This window comes from Aulonocara stuartgranti (genome assembly GCF_965226115.1).
Source record: "Aulonocara stuartgranti genome assembly, chromosome: 14".
NCBI lineage: Eukaryota > Metazoa > Chordata > Actinopteri > Cichliformes > Cichlidae > Aulonocara > Aulonocara stuartgranti.
In genome coordinates this window covers 26,846,353-26,869,006 of record NC_138950.1, presented here as the reverse complement: position 1 = coordinate 26,869,006, position 22,654 = coordinate 26,846,353, and the positions used below count along the sequence as shown (strand labels likewise).

The following is a 22,654-nucleotide window of genomic DNA, read 5'->3' as shown; positions in this document are numbered from 1 at the left end:
AATATTGTAAAATGTTTCAGATTTGGAAGGTTTTCTTTATTTACAGCAGTTGAGAGTTCAAATGGCCCAGGGGATGAAATTGTTTTTAAGCCTATTTGTCCAGCTCGTTATGCACCTGTACCACCTGCTCAAGGGCAGGAGGTTGAACAAGTGCTGTTCAGGGTGGGAAGATTCTTTGATTATTTTCTTTGCCCTGCTGAGACACAGAGAGCTGGAGATGTCCTCTAGGGAGGGCAGTGTGCAGCCACTGGTTCTCTGGGCATTGTTGATAACCTTCTGCACAGCTCTTGTCTGCTGCTGAGCAGCCAGTGTACCACACTGTGATACAGTACATCAGTACACTCTCAATGGTGAAGCGGAGAAGGCCTCCGACAGCTTTTCCTCTGTGCAAGTCCTCCTAAGCACTCACAGGAAAACTAGTCTCTGATGTGCCTTTTTAACCACCGCTGCTATTGTTCGCACACCCAGAGAGAGGCTCCTGTGACGGAGTTACACCATCCCGAGCCGCAGACAGCTGATCTGGGCGCATACACGCACCACCACCATTAGTTTCTACAATTACCGTGGCTGCGCGTCTTTTCGTCGACCGGGCAGATAAACAACAAGGGGTGAGAGGTATATTTTGGGCAGCGCAGAAGGGTGGCCAACTAAGACCACCAGGTACCGGAACAGCTTCTTCCCCACAGCTGTCAGACTCCTGAACTCTGCCTCCTGACATCTGACCCACGTTAAACTCATGGACTGAACATACACACACCCACAATGGACAACTGTACCCTCAAACACAATAATAACATGGACTGAACCACCACTCACAACCACTAGCACTTTATATAGCCTCTGTAGAAACTATCTACACCCTCACTTATCTTAACTGCACTACTGTATAGCTCTGTGTAAATAATCATTCTGTACATTCGATAATTTTTAATCCTACAACTGTTTACAACTTGCATAGTTCCCATTTCTGTATAGCTGTATATCCCAGATTCTGTAAAGTTATTTATTTCATATTCTGTATAGTTTTTCATATTTATATCCTGTTCATATCCTGTACATAGCTTGTACTCACTACAGCCTGTACATACTTATAGTTATAGAATATTCACAACATACTTCATACCGTGTACATTATAACATACCATAATAGACCCATTTCTGTAATATACTCACATATCTATATTATTGCTAATATATATTGTAATATATCTATATCACTAAAGCACTTCTGGATGGATGCAAACTGCATTTCGTTGCCCTGTACCTGTGCATGTGCAATGACAATAAAGTTGAATTCTATTCTATTCTATTCTATTATTTTTTGGTTTGTTTTGTGTTATTGTGAAACACTGTAGGCTGCCTGGAAATGGCCATAGATGTTTGTATATACATATATGTATTGTAGGAATACAGCAGGAAATAAGCTGAGGGGGAAAGACTGTTTGATAAAAGAAATAATAAAGAGATGACCATTACGCCTAGTGGGAGGGGCTATGGGGTATAAGAGAAGGCGGTCAGGGCCTACCTGTGTTCTTCTCTCCAGAGAGCTGTTACAGAGAGGGTAACATGCAGACTGTGTTTTGTATATGGATGTTTGTTTGTGATGACTTAAGTCGGTTCTATTTTCTTTGTAAATAACTTTTTGTGCACCTGGGAGGCCGGCAGAATAAATTATCCTCACTGAATGCTTTCTGACTACGCCTGTATTTGTTCGGGAGAAGCTTAGGAGAGGACCCCGCGACACTCCGCAATGTAGGTTTCCAGGAATTTAAAGGATGAAACTCTGATGACAGAGTCCCTGTAGAAGTCGAGCTGGGTAGAGTCTTCCGTATGTCTCCTGTAGTCACTGGCCATCTCTTTGGTTTTATTGGTGTTAAGTGCCAGGTTATTAAACAGAGCACCTACTATTTTATGTTGCTGCAGCATTCCAAAAACGCCTCATCACATCATGCATGATGACATTTGCTTAACACCTTTGCACCCAAAGGCTGCAAAGGCTCATAGGATTTCATTAAATATTTTTCACTGCAATTCCTTTCAAAAATGTAGTTGTACGAAAACAGTGGAACAGGGGGTGTAATTCGCCACATGAACAACAAAAAAAATCAGTAAATGGTCATAATAAATCAGTCTGGTATTTAGTTTGTTGCATCAATTGAAATTACATTGCACATTTTCACTGACTCTTACATGGCTGCTTTTACCAGAAGGGTCATTCAGTCTCAAATCAGCTAATTTTTGGAACATTTTCTTCTCAGCCATCTCTGATTTGATTCAAAATTGTATGGTACAAAACTTGAAGATATATAATGAGTCCTGTGAAATCTTACCTTTATATATCAAATAGTTTTCTAGATATAGGCCTTTTCCCCCACACAATGAACTCTGAGGCAATGTTTGAAAGTAAATACAGTCCCGATCAAAAGTTTAAGACCGCTTGAAAAATGGCAAAAAAAAAAAAAAAAAAAAAAATCATATTTTGCATATTATCTTGGATCTTAACAAGGTTCCAAGTAGAGCATGAACATGCAACAAGAATAAAATGGAATGAGACAAAACATGCCATTTATTGAAAAAAACAATATATAGAAAGTAAAAAGCAAACAAGTCATCTGTCTTTTTCAATATTTATTTTCAAATAGACTGACTTCTTAACTGCAAAACTGCTACACTAAGAAAACAGCCCTACATTAAATTTAATAATTTATTTGAAAAAAAAAAACAACACATTGATGTCCAAAATGTAAATTGACATTCCTTATTTATTTGGTGTAAATCTCCAATCACAATGAAACAGGAATGGTAGAAATACATTTCATCTCTTCTTCCTGTTCTGAAGACAAACAAACAATGTCTTCATTATAGTCAGCATGCTGTCAGAGTGAAAACAGATCAGTCTCTGCTGTAATTCAGCTGGTTAAACCTTCACTCTCCAGCTGGGCAATATGTTTGCATCTTTAGACAGGTTTCCTCTAAGATGGTAGTTTGGAGTAACATTGATATCTAAATTTAAGAGAGATAGTAACCTACCAAAAAGTGTAAATCTGAATTGTAATGATCTAAAAATAAATATGTTAGCAAAAGATTTGGACCCCTATTGTCACGGTCCGCGTGGCAGACCATGGGGATGTGGAGAAAAATAGGACCCAAAACGTAGGACTCTTCACTGCAAACGGTGCGTTTATTTACCGTGCGATAAATGGCAATAAATCCCCATGCTCTCCCTTTACTCCCGTGTGGTGTCCTCCCCGAAAAGTCCGCGTCTCAGCACTCCCCGTGCTGGCTGCTGTCTGGCGCTCGACACTTCTCCTGGGGAAACAATAGGAGTCCTGGAGTCTCATGCAATAATCCCACGTCGAGGAGCTCTCAGCCACACTGCTTTGTAGCTCCTGATCAGTTGCAGGTGTGTGATCCTCTCCCTCAGGTGTGGCCAGCCTCCAGCCTGAACACACCCACCAGACCTGATGATGCCTGTAAACCGGTGCTCAGCACACACACACACACACACACACACACACACACACACACACAGACGAGGGACAGCAGCACCAAAAATATACATGTCCATAACATATTTAATAACACTGGGTCCCTCAGACCCAGGCCCGTGACACCTATACTTACTCTTACGTTAACTGAAAAGAGTGCAATCTGATTTTTATGCATTGTTTGGGGATTCAAGACAGATATGATAAAAAAGAAAAATCTAGACTCGACAGAGCTGAAGAAGTACTTTGCAACACTAGTTTAAAAAGAGAATTGTTTTAAATGTTTGGTTACAATTGCAGCGTTCCAAAAACATCAGCAGTTGGAAGTATTGTACCAAAACAAGTATTTTACTAACACTGTGCTTTTGATTTATTTATTTACTGGACTGTGTTGCCAGAGAGGAGCTCCACTGTGGGTTAGTTAGGTAGACAGCAGTGCGGATATTCTTCAAATTGCTCAATCAAGGCATTTGAACCACAGGGATCAGTCAAGCAGGAATTCTTCATTGCACAGTAAGTAACAAAATCAGCAGCAGCACACAATGCAAACACATTTGCAAAGAAAGCAGGAAGTCAATTAGAAGACAGAGACTTTTGAAAACGCATGAGAGGGTAGCACAGTGTGGCAGTGTTTAGTCCTCACAGCAAAAATGTTCTTGGTTAAAACCTTCTTTGTCAGGTTTCTGTATCATTTGAATCCAGAGTCTGGCAACACTGCTATAGGGATTTCACTTAATATAAATCTTACAAAGTTTGTTAGACTAAAAAGTCATATTTAACTTCCATGAATTTCCTAGTTTCTAGGTCCTTCTGAGATCTTTCTGACTACTCAGTCAGTTAAGATTACAAGTATAAATGTGACTATTGTTCTTTTATTTATTTATTAAGCATCAGGTGTAGAACTGTAACTAATGAACTGTATTTATATACTGGTATGAATGCATTGTTTTCTGTGTGTGTGTGTGTGTGTGTGTGTGTGTGTGTTTTATAAGTACATATTTGTGTTTATTTTTGTAGGTTATGCAGAAAGCTTTCTGAAGTGTTTTGCAGTGTGTGTGTGTGTGTGTGTGTGTGTGTGTGTGTGTGTGTGTGTGTGTGTGTGTGTGTGTGTGTGCGCATTCATGTCTTTATCTGTTTGTGGTTGAGAGCTTGAAGGCATATCCTGCTGCTGGTAAATTACCCAAAGCAACGTGGCATGGAGAGAAAGCAGTGGGAGGGAGTGAGGAGAGGTGAAGTAGGAGCTCGAGAGAGGAGGAGAGAAAGCGAAAGACAGAGGAGTGATCATTTGGAACCCCAGGTCTTATCAAACATTGTTAGTGCACCCTACTGCCTCTCATTTACAATCTTATCCCCTCGTGTAGCACACACAAACAGAGGAACATTAGGAAAAAGATTTCAAAAGGCCCAGGTATGTAGAGCACATAGTAGCTATTCATTGTTTATACAATAAACTACTTTTATACAAATATGGCTAAAGTACTGTGCAAAGGTCTCTTGCCACCCCTCACTTCACAAGTTTTTATTTGGACATTGGCTACTTTTTCATCCAATTTCAATCCATCCTTGTACCTCACCATTTTTAGAGGATTTTTTAAGCAATTTAATATTAACCTTTGATTAATTCAAAGCACCAAAACTCAAGGCATGAACCACTGTTGTGACTACACATTACAGGCAACTTAGCAAAGAACCAATAAGTAGTTTTTTAACATCAGGAAAATATTCAGCAATGACCTGACACAGGACCTGAGAGAACCTGCATGAAGTACTCAAGCAAGGGAAAAAGGGAGAAAAGGCTGATATGCTAAACTGCACGAGAACTGCATGTGATGAATCCCAAATTAAAATTCTTGTATTGTGTAGAGAAGGTCAGAAAAGAGGTACAAAAACTGAGTGTCTGTATCAGTAAAACACAGTTAAGACTATCGTGTTTTGGGGCTACATTTAAGCTAGTGATATAGGGAATCTTGTCAAAACTGGTGTAATTATAAACACAGAAAAGTACTGTTAGACTTTGATACACCATCCAATACTATGCGAAAAGGCATCCTTTTTCAGTATGACAATGATTCCAAACACAGTGCCAGTGCAGTGAAAGAATACCTGAATAGAAAAACACACAATGGAACACTATCATGGATTGGCCTCCCCAGAGCTCAGACCTCAACATTACTGATGCAGTGTGGGATCATCTTAACAGTTAATAGAACAAAAGGCATTTAGCTTATAAGGAAGAGTCTTCAAATTTCCTTCAAGAACCCTGAAAACCTGGTCCTGAAGACTACTTAAAGAAAATACACACAAGATTACCTAAAAGAGTGTATGTGTAATTTATGCTTACTTTCATTTGTCTGTGTTATCCAGTATAGTGTACAGCATATAAACCATTTTATGTTTAACAACACCTATTCAGTACACAATAGGGATTACACTGTACCTCAACACCAGTTAGGCATGCTGCACATAATCATGTCTGTTCTCTTACCATTGCTGGTATGGATCCATCCATCCATCCATCCATCCATCCATTCGCTTCCGCTTCTCCTTTTCAGGGTCGCGGGGGGTGCTGGAGCCTATCCCAGCTGTCATAGGGCGAGAGGCAGGGTACACCCTGGACAGGTCGCCAGTCTGTCGCAGGGCTAACACACAGGGACAGACAACCATTCACACTCACATTCACTCGCACATTCACACCTAGTGGCAATTTGGATTATCCAATTAACCTATCCCCACGAGCTGCATGTCTTTGGATGGTGGGAGGAAGCCGGAGTACCCGGAGAGAACCCACGCAAACATGGGGAGAACATGCAAACTCCACACAGAAAGACCCCGACCTGATGGTGGAATTGAACTCAGGACCTTCTTGCTGTGCGGCAGCAGTGCTAACCACCGTGCCACCGTGCTGCCCTGGTATGGATTCCTGGTATGGATTTTTTTTTTTTTTTTTTTTTTGGTATGGATTCCAAAAAAAAAAAAAAAAAGTGTGCGTATGTATGTACATATATGTACATGTGTGTGTAGATATATATGTATGTATATGTATGTGTGTTTGTTACTTGTAGTTATTACTGCCTGTTACCTGTGGTAATGCAATTTATAATTTATATATTCTGTATTCAGTTATGAAGGCTCTAATTGTTGTTTGTGAGCTGCCGTTTAGATGCTTGTATGTGCCCGGGGCTGTTGATGGGTCTGTATGCAATGATGGGCGTAGCTGCGGGAAGTTTGTTTTTTTTGTTGATGAGTGAGTATAGGGGTGGGATTTAATAAGTTTTCTTCGTCCCACTCCTTTTTCAGGCAATTTTTGTTTTTTGTTTTGTGCATTTTATGTTCAATATAGGTATTTGTTGTGCCTGAAAATGAACAAATAAATGAAATGAATGAAATGATGACAGATGCAGTGCTTTATTAGGGTGTTAATGATGAGCTCTGTTATGTGCTTCTTTATTACATTGAAAAGGTTAAGACATGAAAATTACATGATAAAAACATGGGCAAAACAAACCAATCTCTCTTGGACTACTAACAGTATCAAAGTTATTCTCCCATTTTAATTTTTGCTTTTTCTGGAGCCTTTTATATTTTCTATCTTTCTACCTGTGGTCTTTCTTTTAAGCTGTTTTTTCTCTTTTGTTCTTTTTTGTATTTAAAGTTGAGAACTGAGTGTACTTAACCATAAAGAAGATACAAAAGAGACACCAAGAAAGGAAGACAGAGTAGCAGTGATAGTATGGTAATGGATTTGTTGAGAAAAACAAATGGCTATTAATTGATGACCAAGAAAAACACCAGAGATGACATGAGATTGGTATTTAGCTAACAAACAAACAAACAAAAAAAAACCATAACTTTTCAAGTAGTTGTAATAAGAACCATCTTGAAATTTGATTTCCAGATGTGACCGGGGTCAGAAGTATATAATACATAAAAATAAATGAAAAATAGTTTCTTGTAATGCCTAAAACACTAAACAAATACTACATGGGGTAAACAACTGCTTAATCTCCTGCTGAATTTGTGACTTTGCTCATTAACATAGAAATAAAAAGCAGGTATTGGAATAATACTAGCACGATAAGATAAATACTTAAGAACATTGCTCCTGTTCTTCAGAAAATACACAGAATATATTTTAAGGTCATGCTTTCCAAACATTCAGAGATGAACTTACACACCTGCTTGTACTTCTCTGGGATAGCTTGCTCTGAGATGAAATGCCAGTTCGGCAGCATATAGCGAGGCTCCAAATGCTCCATTAAGCATCAAAAACCGACATTTTCCACAACAGAAGGGGTTGGTCATCAAGCACAATAAATTCAACAATTTTCTCCATTATCAGCTTTGCTTTATTGCTTTCTGGAGGGAGTTTCTCACGCCTCTGAATACTTTCTGTTTGTGTGTTTCTTCGGAACATTGGAGGCCTGGATAAATTCCATGTACTCCTTTCTCTGGTATTTCGGTAAGTGGTTAATCATGTTTGCGGTGTTAAAGTTCCCAACACTGCTACCACCTTGTGAAACACTTGCATTGCATAAGTTACACTCAGCAGTCTTGCTTTTTTCTTCTTTCAGCCTGAAGTAACTCACACCGCTGACATGACCGCCGACAGATCTCGCACACGATAACCACTCTATCACGTGACGCATACTGTTCCGATGTGCTAAGGTCATGACCTTGGTTATGCCATGTCACAAGTTTTGTGAGGTTTTTTTGTGATATTTATTGGATTGGGTTACATATTTTTATTTCTCCCCGATATCCAATCCTGTTAGGTGACTCTAAAGGGTGGACTCATGTGACAGAAACACACAGAGGCTCGGGAGTGCAGTGAATTAGGTTTATTTACAGTGACGGGGTATTTACAAAGGTGAGAGCTATTTGCAGTGACAGGGTAAATGTACAATGATGAGGAGAAAACGAAAGCACAGAGCCTGGCGTGCTGGGAGGACTGATGCCGTACTTGAGCGATCTAAGGGAGAACGACAAATAGAGTAAGGCGCTGACCCTAAAAACTGAGAGCAAAACATATGCAGATAGGGAGAATTGGAGAGCTTACTGACTGAAGAAGTCATTAGGATGAGTGATGAAATGTTTCGCCCACTGAAAACACAACGTCCAGAACAGAATCAACTTTTTGGTACATATCATCATCATCATCATCATCATCAATTATTTATTTATATAGCACTTTAAAAACACACCTGGTAGACCAAAGTGCTGTACAATACTAATATGCACATAGTAATAAAACCAGACATAGCAATAAAGTTAAAAAACAATAAAAAAAATGAAAAAATAAAAAAATAAAAATAATAAAAATAAAATAAAAATGTCAGTTACCCACAGAGTTAAAAGCCAGGGAATAAAAATAGGTTTTTCATAAAGACTTAAAAACTGGCACTGATGCAGCCTGTCTAATATGGAGAGGAAGGTTATTCCAAAGCATCGGCGCGGCAACAGAGAACGCTCGGTCTCCTCTAAGTTTCAGCCGTGACTTTGGGACAGAAAGCAGCAACTGCTCAGCTGACCGAAGGGAACGAGTGGGGACGTGGGGCTTCAACAAATCAGACAAATAAACAGGTGCCAGACCATTTAGAGATTTAAAAGCCAATAAAAGGACTTTAAAACGGATCCTGAATTCAATTGGAAGCCAGTGTAAAGAGGCCAAAATCGGAGTGATGTGATCAAATTTTCTTCTACCAGTTAAAAATCGTGCCGCAGCATTTTGCACTAATTGCAAGCGTGACAAAGTGCCCTGCCCAACCCCTGTTAAAAGAGAATTACAATAATCTAAACGTGAGGTAATAAAGGCATGAATAACGCTTTCCAAGTCACGTTTGGAAAGAAAGGGCTTAACCTTTGATAAACGTCTGAGGTGATAAAATGCTGATTTTACCACCCCGTTTACATGGTCATCAAAGGTGAGTGCAGAATCAATTTTAACTCTGAGATTTGTGATCGAACTCTTTAGTTGGGAAGTCAAAGCTGCAAGATCAACATCCAGAGTATGAGAAGAACGATTTGGGCCAAATAAAATTGCTTCTGTCTTCCGATCTAGAGATGGACCGATCCGATATTACGTATCGGTATCGGTCCGATACTGACCTAAATTACTGGATCGGATATCGGAGAAAAATAAAAAATGTAATCCGATCCATTAAATATCACGAAAGCACCTCACAAAACTTGCAACACGCCGTAACTCACCTCAGAACGTTAGCACTCGGAGCAGTATGCATCACGTGATAGAGCGGCTGTGGCATGCGGGACCTGTCGGTGGTCTGGATAGCATTTGGAGCTTCGCTAGCAACCTGGCATTTCATCTCCGACAAAGTTATCCCCGAGAGAAGTAAAGCAAGTGTGTAAGTCCATCTCTGAATGTTTGTAAAGCATTCCTGCGTTAAGCTTAACGAGCGACTGCCTCTCGCTCTCCGGCTGCTACTTCAATCATGAAACTGCTTAATGATCAGCTGATCGGCTTTTCTGTCGCGAGTCCGTGTCTCTTGTTTGCTTTTGGCCCACTTTGCACCAGACAGAGGAAACCAGCGGCTGAACAACAGCAGCACGTTTAAGCTTGATCAGCTGTTGTTAGAATTTATTTAATATTACTTTCTACTCCAGGATCTTTTTCTACGTAGCTGACGGCTGGTAACTGTGCAGGGGCGGATCTAGCAAAGTTTAGCCAGGGGGGCCGATAGGGCATTAACAGGGAAAAGAGGGCACAAAGACATACTTTTCTTTCTTATTCTCATTTAAAATGTCGAGCTTTTAATTATTTAATATTTATCTGAATCTTACACCCAAAGTTTTAATCTGATGTAAAATGTATAGAAGTCCATTATTGTATATAGTAACTGTTAAGTCTAATATACCCTAGTAAGCTATAGTACTTTTTCCTTTGGGAAGGTACCATCTGTGCAGTCTGCAATTTTGTTGAAGAAAGATGTTGAATCTATTTAATATTTCTTGAAAAATAATTGATTTCTGTGCATTTTTTTTCACACTGCATCAAATTAAGGTTGATTACGTCGATTAAGCATCATGAGGTGGAGCGTGAGGGGTGGTTCCCTATTTTTTATTTATTTATTTTTGTTGTTGCTGGGAGTTGGAACCCTATTAGTTAGGTTGCTTAATATTTATGCTAAGTACTCTTTAAAATACCAGAATAGGGAGGATGGTGTAGGTTTAAGTTTATTAGATTGATCAGTATTGCTGAACTATGAAATATTTTTTTTTGCATACAGGTATAACAGAATAGCTTTAGTGTAGTTGTTGTTTTAAACTTGAGTATGAACTTATACAAAATGCAGCAAGATATTTAAAAAACAGTTTTGTTGATTAAAACACACTATATCGGATTCATATCGGTATCGGCAGATATCCAAATTTATGATATCGGTATCGGTATCGGACATAAAAAAGTGGTATCGTGCCATCTCTATTCCGATCATTAAAATTTAAAAAGTTGTTTGCCATCCATGCTTTGACATCAGTAAGGCAGTCAAGCAGAGGTCCAGTTGGGAGACTATCAGAATGACTAAAAGGTAAGTAGAGCTGGCAGTCATCTGCGTATAGATGGAATGGCACTTTATGCTTTCGGAAAATCGCGGCAAGAGGCAAGAGGTACAATGAAAACAATAACGGCCCAAGAATAGATCCCTGTGGAACACCCCAAAGCAGAGGGGCCACAGAGGATGAAGCCGACCCCAACTTAACACAAAATGTCCTATTTAAAAGATAGGACTTTAACCACAAAAGTGCCGAACCAGTAATTCCCACACCGTGCTGTAAGCGGGAGATCAGCCAATCGTGATCCACAGTGTCAAATGCAGCTGTCATGTCCAACAAGACCAGCACTGCATATTTACCACGGTCTGTCGCTATCAGGATGTCATTCATAACTTTTACGAGGGCTGTCTCCGTGCTGTGGAATGGCTTAAAGCCGGACTGAAAGATTTCTGACAATTTAGAGTCATTCAAGTAGTCCATCAACTGAGTATAAACAATCCTTTACAGAATCTTACTAAGAAAGGGAAGCTTAGAGATGGGTCTAAAATTTGATATGACTGAACTGTCTAAGCCTGGTTTCTTAAGTAAAGGATGTATGACTGCATGCTTAAATTCCCTAGGTACTTGACCAGACAAAAGACTAGTATTAATAATGTTCAGAATATGTGGTCCGATGATGGGAAATACCTTTTTAAGAAAACGGGGAGGAACAACGTCATTTGGAGAGCCACACGGTTTAGCATTCAACACAAGTTTCTCTAAATCAGATAAAACAATTGGTAGAAAAGCAGAGAACAGACTTGAGCAAGAACCATGCATGGCTGGGTCAGCAATAGGTAGAGTCGGAGGTCTCAAACTAGCAACCTTTTCCACAAAATAATTAAGAAACTTATTGCACATAACCGCAGAAGAGTGCAAAAGAATATAGCCTTCCGGATTAAGTACAGAATTTATAGTGTTATATAGAACACGAGGGTTATGCGAGCTGGCAGCAATAAGTTGAGAAAAATAGGAGTGCTTGGCAGCCTTTACTGCTCTCTGATAGACTTTCCAGCTAGTCTTAAGAGCTTCCATAGAGACGCACAGCCTATCTTTTTTCCACCGTCTTTCACATCTTCTACATTCTTTTCTAGCGGCTCTGGTAAAATCAGTTAGCCAAGGACTAGCCTTTGGCTTGCATTGTCTGAATATAAAAGGAGCGACAGCGTCGAGGACAGATTTACAAGTAGAATCCAAACAAGAAACTAATCCATCTGAGATGGACAACTCAGGAGGATAAGAAATAAATTGGTCAAACAATATGGAAAACCGCTCGGCAGTATCTGAGCCAAAAGCACGATAACATCGAGCAGGTACAGCACGCTTAAGAACAGGATTAAAAAGAACAATATCACATAAAATAGGCATATGGTCAGAAAACACCGCATCCTCGACAAGTACGTTTTGGACAGATAAACCATGTGATAAAACCAAGTCCAGTGTGTGACCACGTTCTTGAGTGGCACCTTTAACAGACTGAATAAAGTTAAAAGAGTTCACTAAGTCCAGAAAGTCCTTAGCCAGGGGCTTCCCCGGGCAGCAGACGTGTATATTAAAATCACCAAGTAAAAGGATCTGGTCATACCGTGATGCACAGTCAGCAAGAAACTCTGAGAACTCGGATAAAAACTCCTTGTTATATTTTGGGGGCCGATAAACAATCGCACACAACAGCGAAGACGAGTGGCCCAGTTCACACAAACAGAGTTCAAAACTGGTGTGGCGTGTTGATGGGGATAGCTGCTTAAAGTCAAGATGTGCCTTAAAAACAACAGCTAGCCCTCCTCCGCGACCAGAAACTCTCGGAACACTAAAAAAGGCACAACCAGCCGGCAGTAATTCAGAAAAGGCACTTAACTCACCGGGTGGAATCCAAGTTTCAGTCAAGCAAAGAAAATCCAGTGCATGGGAAGCGAAAAATTCCTTCAAAATGAATGTCTTATTTGCCACCGATCTGGCGTTAATTAATCCCAACCTGAGAGGAATTGGCTCGGGAGCTTCCGAGGCAGCAACAACCAGATCCACAGGTCGGAGGTTTGTTTGGTCCACTCCACGCCAACGCAGATGTCGGAGAGGAGAGGGTTTTGCAGAACCCTTCTCGAGAGATCCCACAACAGGAACCAAGCAGGAGTCCACCGGGTCCAAAGCACGCAACGGCACCAAGAGTCGCGGGCAGGATCGACAAATTGAGCGAAGCTCATGAGGAAAACAAGAGATCCTGAGTCTCAGTTTGACAAGGTGACCTCCACGGTTACCTCGTCTCCTGCGTCGCTTCCGCACATCCAGTGGCAATGGTAAGGAGCGCCAGTGAGGTGGTGTTACTTCCAAATCGGGAGGCAGAAAGCCTTGGTTGTCATTTCCAAACCGAGCTAAAGCTTGGGTAGATGAGCCTATTTCCAATAATGTCTGGCGATCATAAAACAATGCAGGGCTGACATGTTGCACAAAATTGACTAAAAACAATAAAATAAAACAAATAGAAGAGAGCGATAGACGGCATGCCAAACACACAGGCGCCATCTTTGGCCCTTCACACAACAATACACTAACATATATACATATACTGTAATCAGGGTTCATACGCCTTTTTCAGGGTCAAATTCAAGCACTTTTTAAGTACTTTCAAGGTCCCTTTTCAAGCTTTTCCAGCACATCCCCCCCCAGCCAACAAAAAAAAAAAAGAATGCACGTGTCTCAATTCGCATCACCTCAGTAAGACCATGTGAAAATTAAAACAAATGAATGAATGAATATTCTTTATTGTCATTGTCACAGGTACAATGAAATTGAAAGATGTCTCTGGTCAGTGCAACATCACAAAAGATAAATACTTAAAAACTATAATTAAATACTTAAAAACTATAATGATAGGATATAAAAGATAGAAATACATATAAAATACAGTATTCTCATACCGTAGATACACCCAAGCAATCCAGGCCTAAGGCCCCATACAGACACTCAACATACGACCTAGTTGATATATCACTCAAACAATCAATCACTCAATCAATTTGTTAGCGCATCCAACAAAACATGTCTGAAAGCATTCCAACATCAAGGGCACAAATGACAACAGGGGCAATGAAAGTCATCTACTTTTAGTAGCATTGAGACATGATATTGCAATTGGGTAGAAACTGTGTTTGAGTCTGTTAGTCCTTGTGTATGTTGTTCTATACCGTTTACCTGAAGGCAGCAGTTCGAACATGGAGTGTCCAGGGTGTGAGGTGTCCTTTATGATGTTATGGGCTCTTTTGAGGCAGCGGGAACTGTGTAGGTCTTTCAGTTTGAGGAGAGGGCAGCCGATTGTCCTTTGGGCAGCGTTGATTACTCCCTGGAGTGCTTTCCTCTGAGCCACTGTGCAGCTAGCGTACCATATGCCTATGCAGTACGTTAGTATGCTTTCGATGGAGGCTCTGTAGAAAGACACCAGCAGTCTCTGTGTGATGTTGTTCTTCCTAAGCACTCTCAGAAAGTACAGTCTCTGTTGTGTCTTTTTCAGTAGCTCAGAGGTATTCACACTCCAGGATAGGTTTCCCTCTATGCTGACTCCCAAGAAGCGGAAGTCTGCCACCCTCTCCACACAGTCGTCGCTGATGATTAGTGGTTGGATTTCTGTCTTGTGTCTTCTGTAGTCAATTATGAGTTCTTTGGTCTTTTTCGTGTTTAGGAGAAGGTTGTTATCCTTGCACCATGAAGACAGCCGCTCCACCTCATCTCTGTAGGCAGACTCATCTCCCCCAGATATGAGCCCCACCACAGTAGTGTCATCTGCGAACTTTACAATGGCGTTGCTCTGGTGGGCGGGGGTGCAGTCGTGTGTATAAAGCGAGTAGAGCAGTGGACTAAGCACGCAGCCCTGTGGAGACCCAGTGCTTAGATTTAGGGCTGGAGATGTGTAACGTCCCACTCTCACTCTCTGTCTGCGGTCGGTGAGGAAGCTATTGATCCACTTACAGGTGCTGTGAGGAAGCCCTAGGTCTTTTAGCTTGGCGTCCAGTTTGTATGGAAGAATGGTGTTAAATGCCGAGCTATAATCCACAAAGAGCATACGCACATAGCTTCCTTGCCTCTCCAGATGTGTTAATGCTACATTGAGTGCTGTTGCTATGGCGTCCTCTGTCGATCGGTTTGCTCTGTAGGCAAACTGGTGTGGGTCAAGGCTGCTGGGTAGGGCTGCTGTAATGTGGTAACGCACAAGTTTCTCAAAGCACTTCATCACCACCGGGGTTAGTGCCACTGGTCTATAGTCATTTAGGCTAGAGATATGAGATTTCTTGGGCAAGGGTATTATGGTGGAGGTCTTGAGGCAGGGTGGGATGTTTGACTGTTCAAGGGATTGGTTAAAAATCCTGGTGAAAATATAGGCAAGCTGGTCTGCGCAGTCTCTCAGCACACGTCCTGGTACGCCATCTGGGCCGGCTGCCTTCCTCGGGTTAACAGCCCGCAGGGTGCGCCTCACTTCATGCTCCTCCAGAGTGATGATGGTACTGCTGCTGTGGGCTGTATGGTGTAGCTGTTCCTCTGAGGCATAGGGTGCAGTGACCTCAAAGCGTGTGAAGAAGATGTTCAGCTCCTCCGCCAATGCTGGGTCACCTTCAGCCATACCTGATTTGGACTTGTAGTTTGTCAGCTGCTGGACACCCTGCCACACCAGCCGGCTGTTCTTACTCTCCAGGTGGTTCTCGATCTTCTTCCTATAGTCCGCCTTGGCCTTCTTAATGCCTTTTTTCAGGTTGGCTCTAGCCCTGCTGTAGCTCTCCCTGCTTCCGGACCTGAAGGCGCTGTTCCTCTCTTTTAACAGCTGCTGGACTTCCCGGGTCATCCATGGCTTTTGGTTGGTATAAACCCGGATCTGCTTGTCTACTGTGACAGTGTCTATACAGTGTTTGATGTAACAGAGGACACTGTTTGTGAACATTTCCAGGTCTTGATGTTGGAAGATATTCCAGTTGGTTCTGTCAAAGCAGTCCTGTAGCTGTTGAGAAGTGCCCTCTGGCCATGTTGTTATAGTTTTAGTGATGGTCGACGCAGTTTTCCTGATTGGGGCATATGCAGGAATTAGGAGCAGGGATAAATGGTCAGATTGGCCCAGATGTGGTAAGGGTCTTGCCCTGTAGCCCTTCTTGATGTTGGAATAGACTTTATCTAAGGTGTTAGCCCCTCTCGTGGCACACTTCACATGCTGGTGGAAATTAGGGATAGCTGTTTTTAAATCCACCTGATTAAAATCACCCGCTATAATGTGCACTGCGTCAGGATATTTATTGAGTTTATTGTTGATATTCGTGTGCAAAAGCGCTAGTGCCACGTTAGTATTTGCATCTGGCGGTATGTAAACAGTTGTTATTACCACAACAGTGAACTCCCGTGGAAGATAGATGGGCCTGCATTTGACAGTCAGATATTCTATGTCCGGAGAACAGTGACGGTCTATGATCACTGTGTTTGTACACCAGCTGTTATTCACGTATATGCAGATTCCCCCTCCTTTTCTCTTACCGGAATTGTTTGTTCTATCCTGGCGCTGTGCGGTGTAGCCTGCTAGCTCAATAGCAGAGTCCGGGATGGACTGATGCAGCCAGGACTCAGTGATTAGAAGAATACATGAGTTTTTGATGTGATTGTCCGTTGTTATTTGTAACCTTAGTTCGTCCATCTTGTTCGCCAAGGATCTGACATTCGAGAGATATAAACTCGGGAGCGGTGGTTTGAAAGGCTTCCTCCTTAGCCTGGTTAGCACGCCAGCCCGGCAGCCTCGCTTCCTCCTTCTCTCTCGTCGCCGTCTGCGTCTCCCTCCCGCCGGAATAGTAATCCAAGGAGCGCCCGGTCTCCTCGCTACTTCCTCTGGTATTTTGTGTGAGTGGATAAATTCCATGGTCACGCTCACACGGTAACTCACTCCGATCTTAAGAAGATCATGTCTGCTGAAGATGTTATTCGCTTGACTGATCGCGCACAAAACAAAACACAAAACGTACAAAGATAACCAAACACCACACTGACCAGTGGTACATCGAGCTGCTGCAACTGTGTGCGCCGCCATATTCCCTTTTTTGTTGTTTTCCTCCAATCATCCTAGGTGAACTTAAACACCTTTGTTCCCCTTCTGTTAAGACATAGAAAAACGCACCACACAAAAATATCTGCAAAATGAAACCGTCACCTTATATACATAGTGTATGAACTGAAAATGCAAATTTCAGTTAAAAATTAAGATCAAATCAACTTGTTAGAGATATTCTTCTCCTGTTGAAAAACAAAAACAAAAAAGAAATAAATAAGTTTTCTCATCAGATATTGATGTGTCTTTCCTGTGTGACAAGAAATAGGAGACAGATGTTTGTTTGTTGTTTCTTTTATAAGTTAATTCCCAATAAAACTGTTTTATTGCTAACTACATTGCTGTCTGCATTATTGCTGAAGTCCTAAATGATCACCTTTAAAGTGGTTGTGCTAATAACATCATGTACAGTCAGACAGGCATGGAGAACAGCACTGACTGGGAGAGGCTTTGAACACATCACATAGTTCAATTTAACATATAAGACTTTAAAAATGCACAAGCATCTACTTAAAATCTATTTAATTTATCATCTGTGATATTATTATGTACAATTCCAATGTATTTTGTTCATCTCCCTTAAATAAACAGGCAGCCTTAAAGTATGAAATATTCATATACAAATACACATAAATGTGTCTACTGTCTCAGTGGCTGATAGTGCCCCACGGGCCTCGGTGTGAGCTTGAAGACATTTATAATGTTTAAGTAGTTTAATGTGTCGGTGCTGACGATAAACATTTTGAGTGAAAGCCGGGGAACTTTGGTAGCACAGAAACAAGTGGCCATTCTTTGTGACCATATGGATCGGTCCCTCATATTACCATTATTTCACCCAAAGGCACCAAGTTAATACTCAAAAAAGCTGCAGCAATACACACAAATAATAACAGTACTTGGTGACAACTTTGCTTTTAGCCTTTAACCCTCTGGTGTCCAGGGTATAATTGGCCATTTTTGACTACTTTTGATTTGGCCTCTATATTTCACCTTTAAAAACTATTTATCTCGCGCCAATCTGTTATTTTCTCATTTTGACAAACTATATCAGCACCATTTATCTAAATTCAGACAAAATTTAAAATACCAGTAGAAAGTGATATTTTTGACTGCAATGCACAACTTTTGCAAACAACAAAGTTATATGGTTATATGGTACAATCAGGTGCTCTGCATCGAATAAAAAGGGACACACATTATTTATGCAACTCCAAAAAATAGTTTGTGTCCACTATAACATAGATGAGAACAGCACAGGGATAAATCCGGCAGGTCTGACAGCAGGTGTATCACTCCTGTTTTCCATGTGGAGACAGCGTTTACACTGCAATATGCCTTTGGTGGCTTTTTTGCAGCAACTGTGACATTCACTAGTAGAACTGACACACAAAACAAAAAAACCACTACACTACACACTACCTACACAAGACAACATACTAACTTGAGACTCCAAACATGGTAAACGTCACAAATCTCTCAAATATCAAAACTCTCTCTCTCTCTCTTTCGCTCACTCGCTTTCTCTCGCGGTCACTCCTAAAACTTCCCCCTCTTCCCAAACAACCAAATGCCACATGTTGCCATATCATTTTTTTATTGGTTGACATGGTACATTTTTCCACCAATATGGAAGGAGTGTTTTTTCTTTTTCTTTTTTCACTCACAGGCAAAGCGTGTTTGCTAGCGCTCTCCTTAGAAAACGTCGTTTTTACCGTTTCTTCCCAGAGTAAATGCCACTGTTTTATTCAGAAAAACAAACAAACATCAGTTTTACGTGGCCTATCAACACAATTTAAAAAGCAGCATATAGTTTGAAGTCCGCACGTTCGACCCAAGTTGAAATGGAGACTCTGGGTCCGTCAACCCCAGAGGGTTAATCAGAAAGCCTTAAGTTGGCTAGTTATGCATCGGGCTAATGTTAAGTAATGTTAGCTAAGTTCACAGCATATTCCATAATAGCGCTGCCATACTGCATCACACTCAGTGCATTTCTCCAGCGAGTTTGATAGCTAGCAAAATAATAGTCATAATTTTTAAAAATAGCTTCTGTAATGTACACGTACTGGGAAATGATTTACTAGGACTCACCTGTCATGCGACTAGAGAACGCAAACTCCACCATTGTTGTTTTCTGTACCATAAGTGGAAGAAAGGCATAAAAGATGCGAAAGTTAAAGCCAATTGTGGTAACTGGAGCATGTGACCTCCAAACTCAATAAGTGGCTCCAGCAGATCCCAGGGATGACATCTGAGATCTCTGTCTAGAAGAGACTTAGGAACAGCAAATACACTGCACAGAACACTCAAACTTCCAGCTTAAAGGATAAAATGCTGCCAGCAGGGGCAAGTGTCAGCAGGGGCCAAAGGCCTGTACAGAACTGGACTCAAGTGCAGAACCAGGTACGGAGACACCTGAGTTAAATTCACACAAAACAAAGGTCTAAGTGGTGAGTTGGGTGCAGAGATGAAGAGCTGACCTGGATTCCAGGATTCCCTGTGAGTGACGGTGGAAGAAGGGCTGGCAGTGAGTTGTGGAAATTTCCCTCCTAGAGATTGGAGTGTGGTGTAATTCCAATGATAGTTATGACCAGTATCCAAAAGGCGAGTTCAGTTGGAGCGGTGGTGTAATGATGGAACTGTAGCACAAAGAAATCGAGGTAAGTATACACAAAACTGGGACATAGAGCAAGAACTCTATTTATTTGTATTACTTTAGTACTTGCATTTATAATACTCAGGTTGTTGTGCTCTATTTATTTGTATTACTTGTTATTCTGCTTTCTTTTTATTCTGTTTCTTTCGCTCCGGGACCTTGTGCACGTAATTTTGTTCCACCTCATTTTTTTTTATTTATGAGCATTGTATATATGTTTTTCTTCAGTTAGATGTTTATGACAGTTTAAAATTGAGATGCAAGCTTAGGACATAAACATAGCTCAAGCAAATTTCCCCTTTATCTACAATACCGGAATAAAGATTCATCTAGAAAAATACGGAAAAGCTTGGTATTATCAACGATTAAATCTGACAACAGCTGGGAATAGGGAACTTAACCTTTAATGGACATGTAATAAACAATAAAGTTGAAAAATATTTGTGACTATCATAATTACCGGAAACTGATAAAATGATGATAAGGGAGTGGAAATGAAGAGTTGACTTTTTGGAGATTTCTTAAATAAATGTAAAAGAAATAAATCAGAAATTAAAAAAAAAACAAAAAAAAAAAAACAATTATATCATTATCAAAACATCATAAAATGTGAAACTAGGAAAAGAGAAGACAGTTTTAGCCTGTGCTATTTGAGAGAAAGAGGAATTTAAATGAGAAGAGGGAAAAAAAGCTTAATGGACTGCTGACGTGCTTAATGATACATTTGTTGAATGCCCATGAAACATCTTTGGTGTAAATTGCTTCAAGTTTTTGAAAGTGGCTTGAATATCTCCAATCACCTTTTCCAAGTCCAATTTTCATCCATCCTTTAAAAAAAAAAGAAAAACCTTTCTTTCCCCCCTTGTCCTCCCCCCACCCCCCCACTGCCCACCCTTCCCCCATCTCTCCCAGTCCTTTTTTCACCTCTTTTCTTTGGTTCTTATTACCCAACCTAATGATAGCCAGTCTTCACACAGAGAGGCACTGATGGCAATGTGCGCCTATCGTTATATTTAGATCTAATTAAAGATCATTATAATCTATCACCACAATGGAGACCAGACTGTGATAGAGTCAGAAGAATGGGGATGGGAGACAGAAAGGGAAGCAGGGAGAAAGAAAGACAGGACAAAAGAAAAAAGACAGAAAGGCTTATTGTGGGATCTGTGCAGGAGGAGTTTGAGAACTTGAATGTGTCTCAGTTGTGGAAAACTACTACTCCATATTGTTCCATAACTACACCCTTTTTTCCCCAATTATCAAATTGGGAAATGTGATTACAACACATTACAGTGATTGCGATCCTTGTTGTGGCTCAAGAGGAAAAAGAAAAAGGATAAAAGGAGTAGTGATGAAAAAGTAACAACTAAAGAGAGGTGCAACAATAAGGTGACCCCCAGTAGTTTTACTAACCCTTGAGAGAGGATGTTTTTTGTATGGTATTAAAATTAAATTGGATTTTCTTGGGTAAGGCAATATTTAATACACGAACTGTATATAATCAATATGTACAATACAGTCTTACAGCAACTATTTATAAGTGTGAGCTAAAGAATTCTTGCAAAACACCTTAAGCACAGGTAGCCCCATTGAGACTCAATGTCTCTTTTACAAAAGAGATCCTACCCATAGGATAGAGCATGGCTATTCAACTACGAAGTTAGTTGGGCCAGATTTTCAAACCGAGGAATTTATCTGGGCCAGATATTTTTTTTTAAGCCAGTAAGCAGCAGATCATGATCAATTTCAAACCCACACAACTGTATTGAAAAACAAATAATTTTTTTATTCCTATTCCCCTGTAAATCTGGTGACCTCTCACAAATGCACACCAAAAGGTCCATTTAAAAAAAAGGGAGCTATAACGAAACTATTTTTTGCACATTTGAAATAATAATAATAATAATAACAAAAAACCATTTTGATAATTCCCTTTCAAATTAAAATAAATATTTCGCTGACCACTCACTTTTCCTGCCATGGATGGAGCCCCATCCGTCACAAGTATACAGACACGCTTCATATCCAGACCATTTTCCTCAAAAAGAGCTGAAATCTTCTCAAACATTATTTCGCCAGCTGTGTGTCCCTCTAACGGTAGTAAGCCGAGCAATTTCCCATCCAAAAAACGGACATATACGCACAACTGTGCATTATCAGTTCTGTCTGTGATCTCCTGCTATAGACATTACATCAGTTTTCTTCAGGTCATCTAACAGCATTTCAAACTCGTCTGACGCCAGAACTTCAACTCTACGAATATTTGAACTGTCTGACAGGGGTACGTTTTTAATAGCAGATGTCACACTTACTTTAAATTTTTTCATCACTTTTCACCGCATCCACCACGGCCAGCATGCAGTATTTCGCTGTTTCAGAATCTGTGAAAGGCCTTTTCTTCTTCGCCAAGAAGCAAACACGAAGGGAAGCTGCTGCAGCTCTCTCTTGGGCTGTACAGGACCTTCACCATGGTAGTACAACTCCGGTTGTAAGATTATTAAACTCGGTAAAATTAATAAGTATTTGTCAGTCCAGGCAGGGTTAAACCGACAGTTTTCATTGTCAATTTTGCGCTTTTGGAGTGAGAAAGACATGCTGTTGTCGCATCATACATTACGATGATTGTTTAATATGTTTACATCACGGTGCATTGTGGGTTAAATATTGCTAGGCTACTAGGAGTGTTGCATTCACAGTCTACACTACGCTGTAGGAATTTTAAATTTTTTTTTTTTAAATTAACTAATTTTTTGCGTTTTCTCTGTCTTTCTGCCAGGACCACAGGCAGGGCCACTCGCAGGTTGCTTCTGGGCCGCATTTGGCCCGCGGGCCGCCATTTGAATAGGCTTGGGATAGAGGCATAATAGGTATGAAGTGACATAGTATTATTGTATTTGA

General features: G+C 40.7%; 1 protein-coding gene across 7 annotated transcripts in view; it reads right to left on the bottom strand.

Moving 5' to 3' along the window:
- The window catches only part of LOC309687883 (uncharacterized protein), a 264,343-nt gene extending 241,965 nt beyond the window's left edge, over positions 1 to 22,378 (bottom strand). The window contains exons 1-5 of one of the 7 annotated variants that reach the window (XR_014270888.1): positions 21,726 to 22,378; positions 19,581 to 19,739; positions 19,192 to 19,234; positions 8,545 to 8,588; positions 7,099 to 8,457 (exon numbers count right to left, since the gene is read on the bottom strand). Coding sequence is in view for 4 of the 7 variants with exons in the window: in XM_082503169.1 (XP_082359295.1) it covers positions 14,128 to 16,917 (2,790 nt within the window). In the remaining 3 variants the exon portion in view is untranslated. Of the gene's footprint in view, positions 1 to 7,098; positions 8,458 to 8,544; positions 8,589 to 9,695; positions 17,080 to 19,191; positions 19,740 to 21,725 lie in introns of those variants that run through there. The other 6 variants (XR_014270889.1, XR_014270887.1, XM_082503168.1 and 3 more) reach the window with 6 other exon arrangements.
- Between the last annotated feature and the right edge of the window lie 276 nt (positions 22,379 to 22,654).